General features: G+C 43.7%; 1 protein-coding gene across 1 annotated transcript; it reads left to right on the top strand.

Moving 5' to 3' along the window:
• The first annotated feature begins 378 nt into the window (after positions 1 to 378).
• LOC127776784 (mitogen-activated protein kinase 10) lies at positions 379 to 6608 on the top strand. Its single transcript, XM_052303333.1, has 10 exons — positions 379 to 830; positions 2049 to 2457; positions 3065 to 3192; positions 3300 to 3359; positions 3859 to 4008; positions 4103 to 4258; positions 4370 to 4581; positions 4736 to 4834; positions 5423 to 5586; positions 5672 to 6608. Exons 1-10 carry the CDS (start codon positions 807 to 809, stop codon positions 6103 to 6105), a joined length of 1836 nt encoding a protein of 611 aa, XP_052159293.1. The 5' UTR covers positions 379 to 806; the 3' UTR covers positions 6106 to 6608.
• The last annotated feature ends 405 nt before the right edge of the window (positions 6609 to 7013 follow it).

The following is a 7013-nucleotide window of genomic DNA, read 5'->3' as shown; positions in this document are numbered from 1 at the left end:
CCATTTTTACAAATCCCCGAAAGGGTTGGTGATTATCCGGAGAGGATAAAAACTACTACTGCTACTACCAAGTTTGACCCTGCTACTTTGTAACCGGCGAACAGTCCTAAAATACGCCGAGCTGGTACGGTACAAAAAAACGATCGCGCTAGGAAACTGCCGTATTTTGATTTCGAAATTAATTAATTAACAAAAGGATTGACCTTGCCAGCCTCCGCCCAATAGACGTCAGATGCCGATCGGACGGCCGCCGCGCCGGCCCACCGCACGCGACCCACGACAGTCGGCCAACCGGGAAGGGGAGGGGCAATCTCGTCCGAGCGCGAAGTTTAAAGCAAACCCATCCCCGAGATTCATGGCGAGAAAAGAAAGCGCACCGGCCACCTCCACCCTCTCTCTCTCTCTCTCTCCTCCCGTGCTTCTCTCTCTTATTCCTCTCTCTCTCTCTCTCTTGAGGGCTCGCGCAGAGCGAAGGCGAGAGGAGGAGGAAGAGGAGGAGAGGGAGCCCTAGCCCTGCCCCCAGCCGGCGCAGGCGGTCGCTAGGGTTAGGGTCTCCCCCCGCCCGCGCCTTCCTTCCTTCCGGCCTTTTCCCGTCCCCTCACCTGCGGCGTGTGCGCTTTTCTCGGCCTCGCGGCGGCGCGGCGCGGCGCGAGCCAATGCCGTGTGTCTGAGTCTGACCCGTTGATTCTTGGCGGATTGATCTGGAGGTGGGCTTGTTGGGGTTGCTGTGGTAGCCGGGAGGGAGGGGAAGCGGCGGCGTTTGTTTCTGAGGATATTTTTGGTGCGAGATCCGGCGGGGCGGCGAGATGCAGCAGGATCAGCGCAAGAAGGTGGGCTTTGGTTTTGGCTCGGGAGATCTCTCTCTCTTGGTTTCGAGCGTTCTTTGCTTCGGTGTGAATTGGTTCCGTGCTCTTCCGCTTGCCCTGCCGTTTCTGTGCGGTTTGAGCTGCTCGTGCGGCTTCCTTGCGATGATTTGGGTCTCTGCCCGTCTGGAAGTTCGATTTTTTCCCCTTTCTGATGTTGTTGACGTTCTTGCGTCATTCTGAACGGATTTATTTTTACCTCCAGATTTCAGTTCTGTAGAATTTTGACGTTGTTAGTATATGGCATCATCATGATAGGATTTTCTTTCCCTTTCAGTTCGGCAGAAATTTTTTTTACGTCGGTGACCTTCTGGCATCTTTCTGATGGATTCGGCGTGTGCCTGTTTTAGTTTATTTTTTCCTTTTTTCAATGCCGTGTCAATTCGAAAGTTTGAATCGCCGTTGCTGTTCGGCATAAATGTCTTCTTTTGGTCCTTGTTCTGTTGTTGGTTAGCCGTTGCTGATCCTTCTAGTCCAAATTGAGTTGGGAGTCCTTCGCATGATTATATGTCGTCCTTCTTCCCTCCTTCCTGCCGTTGTTCCATTCGTTTTCTGCAATCCCCTCGCACTGCACTGCGTTTCGGAAAGACTTTTGCCCACATTTGGGATGAAAAGCTGAAATTTGGTGCTCCCATACTATAACAACTTGTAATTCACATGCAAAAGTTGACCGCACCCCTGTGTGGCATCGAGGCGCCGCCCGCGCAGAGGCATGGGGGCCATTCCTTTCCCTTGTCGGTGAGCAAAGCTGATGCCTTTTCTTGTGGGGTTCTCCTGATCTGTGCACGAGCACTTGGCTTCACAAGTGCAGCATCCGAGGATGCCAGTTCTGGCAACTACAGCTTTGAGATCTGTAGCTCGTAAAGATATTTGTCTTGATCTGCAGAGCAATTGAGATTTGCATCGGTTCGTTAATGCTGGTTCTAGCACCATAATTATCTGGTCATTTACGTTTCGGCCATCAAAAGTTTCTGGAGATCTGCCTTGGTTTTTGCGATACTCCAATTTTCGTGCCATTCATTCTTTCTGGATTATGCTGCATTGACCATTTTGCATTAATTACCTGCATATGATTGTGAGGACAGACGGTCCATTAATCACTGAAGCTTCTTTTGATGTGGCCTTTTCTAAATGGTGATTTTGTTTTCAGTGGTTCTTAACTTGATATCTGCCATTGTTTTACAGAGTTCTACAGAGGCGGATTTTTTCACGGAGTATGGCGATGCAAGTCGATACAAGATTCAGGAAGTTATTGGTAAGGGAAGCTATGGGGTGGTGTGCTCAGCGATAGATGTCCACACTGGAGAGAAAGTGGCAATCAAGAAGATACACGATATCTTTGAACACATATCTGATGCTGCACGGATTCTCCGTGAGATCAAGCTTCTGAGGCTGCTAAGACATCCTGACATAGTTGAGATCAAGCACATTATGTTGCCTCCATCGAGGAGGGATTTCAAAGATATTTATGTAGTTTTTGAGCTTATGGAGTCTGATCTTCACCAAGTTATAAAGGCTAATGATGACTTGACGAAGGAGCATTATCAGTTCTTTCTTTACCAACTACTCCGGGCTCTGAAATACATTCACACTGGTAGGGAACTGTCACTTTCAGTCCATTGTTTTGCTTTGAAGATCATATGTAACGTGAATCACACAATGTATGTGCTCTAGTGAACCTGCATTGAGTCAGTGTCTCCTGATTAGATATATTATTATTACCTTTGGATACCTTCCTTTTTGGTTAGTGTACTACGTAAGATTCTTGTAGGATATTCATGCAATTTCCATATAAAATTATGGGATTAGCATGATTTGCAGATTTATAGCGTAAAACAACTGGTCTCAAGTGTCAACAAGTGCCTTGGGTGGGTATGGGGAGAGGTGCAAAACATATGGGCCCTATTGAATTCAATGCTTCAAAAAGATCACTCTGTTTTTGCAACCTTTAAGGGTAGAAAATGCGCAGGATCCCAGGTATTCTTGATAGATAATGTGTTACTTCCTCATTATTTTAGAGTTCTTGTATTAAATAATCTGCTTATGACTTGCATATTGGTTGGTTGCTTATGCTGTAATCTCTGAACAACACTACCATTTTTCCAATTCTCTTATCAGCAGAATGTGCATAAATGTTCTATGCAGATGTGCTACTTTTTCCTTTTGCAAGCTTTGCTTATACTAAGTCCACGTAACTGCAGCTAATGTTTATCACCGGGACCTGAAGCCGAAGAATATATTAGCTAATTCCAACTGCAAACTGAAAATTTGTGATTTTGGACTGGCGCGAGTTGCATTCAATGATACTCCGACAACAATCTTTTGGACGGTATGCTCATGGAAATATCTATCTTTAACTTAGTTTTGTCTAAACCTTTGGCTTCTGGCTTATTTGTGTACGCGGATCACCTCTGATGTCTCTTCATTTGTCTGCAGGATTATGTTGCAACAAGATGGTACAGGGCTCCAGAGCTCTGTGGATCCTTCTTTTCAAAGGTAAGTTTTGTGCTGGACTATAGCATTCTTGGTTTTAAGTTGGCTATGGACTATATCATTCTTGGTTTTAATTTGGCTAAGACTAGGAGAGGTCAATGATGCTATACTGCCATCTTATATGTATTTGGTTGACTGGGTATCGTGTCCGCACATTCATTGTGATGGCCTGATGGATACCAAATAAGTATTATGTAAGATCTAAAATTAAAAACGCAAAAGTAAAAATCTCAAGTTTAGCAATTTATACTCATGACTACTCGATTTCAACCGACCACCTATATGTGCATACGCTCAAAGAATGTAATTTTTGTAAAACATCTTGCAAACAACACACATGTATACATAAATCTAGCCATATAACATCTCCTGGGGTGTGGTATGGAGATAGAGCATACAGTCGTCTCCAACTCTTTTTAGAAGTGTAGACAATATTGAACCATGTAAATATGATAAATTTTTCTGTGTAGTATCAGTTAATTTATTCTCAACAAAATTGCAGTATACACCAGCCATTGACATTTGGAGCATTGGATGCATCTTTGCTGAGGTGCTGACAGGAAAGCCTTTATTTCCTGGTAAAAATGTTGTCCATCAATTAGATTTGATGACTGATCTTCTGGGCACGCCATCCATGGATACAATTTCTCGGGTATGATACTTATTCTTTCAGGGAAACCTTCTGTTGATTATCTGCTGGGTATCACCTAAGTTATGGAAGGTTGACATTGGCAATCTATTCTCAGGTCCGGAATGACAAAGCAAGGAGGTATCTGAGTAGCATGAGAAAGAAGGAGCCAATCCTATTTTCGCAGAAGTTTCCTAGTGCAGATCCTTTGGCGTTGGATCTTCTACAAAAACTATTAGCATTCGATCCAAAGGACCGTCCAACTGCCGAAGAGGTAACTATTTAAACAGCATGGTGCATGGTGCAGCTTTGTTTAATCTCAGCAGCACTAAATATTGTATTTTCAAACTGTGAAAATTATTTAGTTATTCGTTATTCATGTCAGGCATTGGCTCATCCATACTTCAAAGGGCTCGCAAAAGTTGAGAGAGAACCATCCTGTCAACCTATCACAAAAATGGAGTTTGAGTTTGAGCGTAGAAGAGTGACAAAGGAAGATATAAGAGAGTTGATATTCCGTGAAATACTGGAATACCATCCACAATTGCTCAAAGACTATATCAATGGCACCGAGAGAACAACCTTTCTATACCCAAGGTTTTAGCAATCATATCTTTGGATATAACATATATATGACCCTTTGCACATGCATGTACCAGAACCAACCTTTGTTTTTCGTTGCACATGCATGTTCTTGTGCTTTTAATTCAATCAACTCCTACTGAGAACAACACCCATTTTTGTTATGTAGTGCTGTTGATCAATTTAGAAAGCAATTTGCCCATCTTGAAGAAAATGGTGGAAATGGCCCGGTAATTCCAATGGATAGAAAGCACACTTCTCTTCCCAGGTATTGTTTTTATTCATACGTTCTGTTCAGTTTAACCTGTGTTTTTTCATACTAGTTGCAGTTGTTCGGAACACTTTTAAGCACATTACAGAGCTTGATAGAGCTGCTCTTTTCCTATCGTCTATGTTTCGAACGGTGTAAAATCATACTGGAAACTTTATTCTTGCCTTCAAGGAAAGGTCACACTTTTAAAAGCTTCACATTGACCATACCTGATGTGCTGAGGACAAGGTGTCTTGAATCAAATCAAAGTGGATGTACCAGTAACAGACTACCAATTTCTCATGCAATACCTGAAAGTTAAACTTAGTACTGTACTAATATGTGTGTTGCTCTCTGTTCATAGATTAGTACAGTACTAAGTTTAACTTTCAGGTATTGCATGAGAAACTGGTAGTCTGTTACTGGTACATCCACTTTGATTTGATTCAAGAAGGCCAAGTTGAATTGCCCTTAGTGTTTCTTGTGACTTTAACCTTTTAAAAAAAAAGCCATCGAAGAACTTTTATTTTCTCTTCTACCTGGTTGATCACTTTGTTCTTGTGTTTAAGTTAGATTGAATCATGAATCATTTGCTACGTTTTGCAGGTCTACTATTGTTCACTCAACTCCAATTCCTGCCAAGGAACAGCCCCGCATTGGCCCATCAAGGGATAAACCATCTGATGAACCCTATAGCAATCCCCGGGAATTTGACAGATTTTCTGGCAATGCCCCGAGGACCTCGCAAGCTCCACAAAGAGTGCCAACAGGTGCTTTGTGGTTAATACATTATATACTGTACATGTTTGGTTGATAATAGTCGAATCTAATCTGCGGTAATTCTTTATTTTACAGCAAGACCAGGAAGAGTTGTTGGTCCAGTATTGCCTTATGAAAATGGTGCCACAAAGGATTCCTATGACGCACGGAGATTGGCAATGAACTCAGGGTATCCTCCCCAGCAACAAATCCCTCAAGCTTACGGTTATTATCAGATACCCGGTAAGTCAGCTTGTTCTGAGCCGTCGCAGGCCGAAAGGTATACGCTGCACCAGCAGGCCTACACTTGCGCAAACAGTGCCACTGTGACTGATGTTGCTCTGGACATGAGAGCACCCCCGTTCCATCTATCAGGAGGGCCGAAAAGCGATTCGTCTGAAAGGTTAGCAGCAGAGACAAACCTATACACGAGATCTCTCAATGGCCTCGCTGCTACTGCTGCGGGAGTGGCAGCAAGTGCACACAGAAAGGTCGGTGTTGTTCCCTACGGCATGTCGAGGATGTATTAGTGCCCAACCATGGCACATCCTGCATGCCCAATGGGAGCTCTGATGCTAGCTTGCGGCGAAGCATTGGGAACAAAGTGGCAGTTCAAGCTAGTTTGGGCACCAAGAGCACAGGGCAATCCAGGGTTGACGACGATGCCTAAGAAGTTGCATTGGTGCCCTGCTGCTCCTGTTCCTGCTTGATCAGGAACCACCACCGGAGGTGTCAAAAGCTTTTCAACTCTCTATTCGCTTTAGGCAAATCAGCTTGTATCTGCCTGTGTGTGTGTAAGAAAATGTGCCCTTCGTTGCACACTTGAAGGGGGTAGTCCAGTGGTTTGTAATCTGAGCATATTTTAGGCGCCAATTGTATTTCTAGGGTGAGGGGACAAAAGGGAAAGGAAGGACCACTAACCTTTTCCTCTTTTTTTTTCTTTTTCCAATGTTGTATAGAGATGTTTCTCATATCAAAAGTGCTACATCAGAATGACTCGAGAAAGATATAAAGCACACAATTGCGCGGTTTACCGTAGCTTCATATTACGCATTTAACTTGGAACTAGACATGGATTAGGAGCTGTGTCGCTACCTATCTGGTAGAACGTCGAATATCCGTTTGTTTATGTCGAGCTGTCTCCGTTAGGTTGTGAAAACACAATGAGAGTAGCGCAGAATTAGTCTCTTCTGCCAAAGTCTAACAAAATCTTGGTATTGCTTCTAAGCAACCAGCTCACCATTAAAGCATGATGTCACTGATCGCTTCCACGACTACCTGTATCAAAGTCTTCCTATGTTTTGTACTAGTAAGAAGTGCGGTCTTGGTTGAACTTTTTGGCTGAACACAAACGGTCTACTGTTTGAATGTTGGTGCTCGAAATTGTTGTTACGGGAGCTCCAGATCAGGTCCGGTGAGATGGAGATGAAGTTAGGAT

Source organism: Oryza glaberrima, chromosome 1 (genome assembly GCF_000147395.1).
Source record: "Oryza glaberrima chromosome 1, OglaRS2, whole genome shotgun sequence".
Classification (NCBI taxonomy): domain Eukaryota; kingdom Viridiplantae; phylum Streptophyta; class Magnoliopsida; order Poales; family Poaceae; genus Oryza; species Oryza glaberrima.
This window is presented reverse-complemented; position numbering and strand designations above follow the sequence as displayed.

Bases quoted from the DNA above. Each gene is read 5' to 3' on its own strand.
- LOC127776784 (XM_052303333.1), top strand. From the start codon at position 807: ATGCAGCAGGATCAGCGCAAGAAG. The intron at 831-2,048 runs GTGGGCTTTGGT...ATTGTTTTACAG, and splicing joins AGCAGGATCAGCGCAAGAAG to AGTTCTACAGAGGCGGATTT. The intron at 5,587-5,671 runs GTGCTTTGTGGT...TTTATTTTACAG, and splicing joins TCCACAAAGAGTGCCAACAG to CAAGACCAGGAAGAGTTGTT.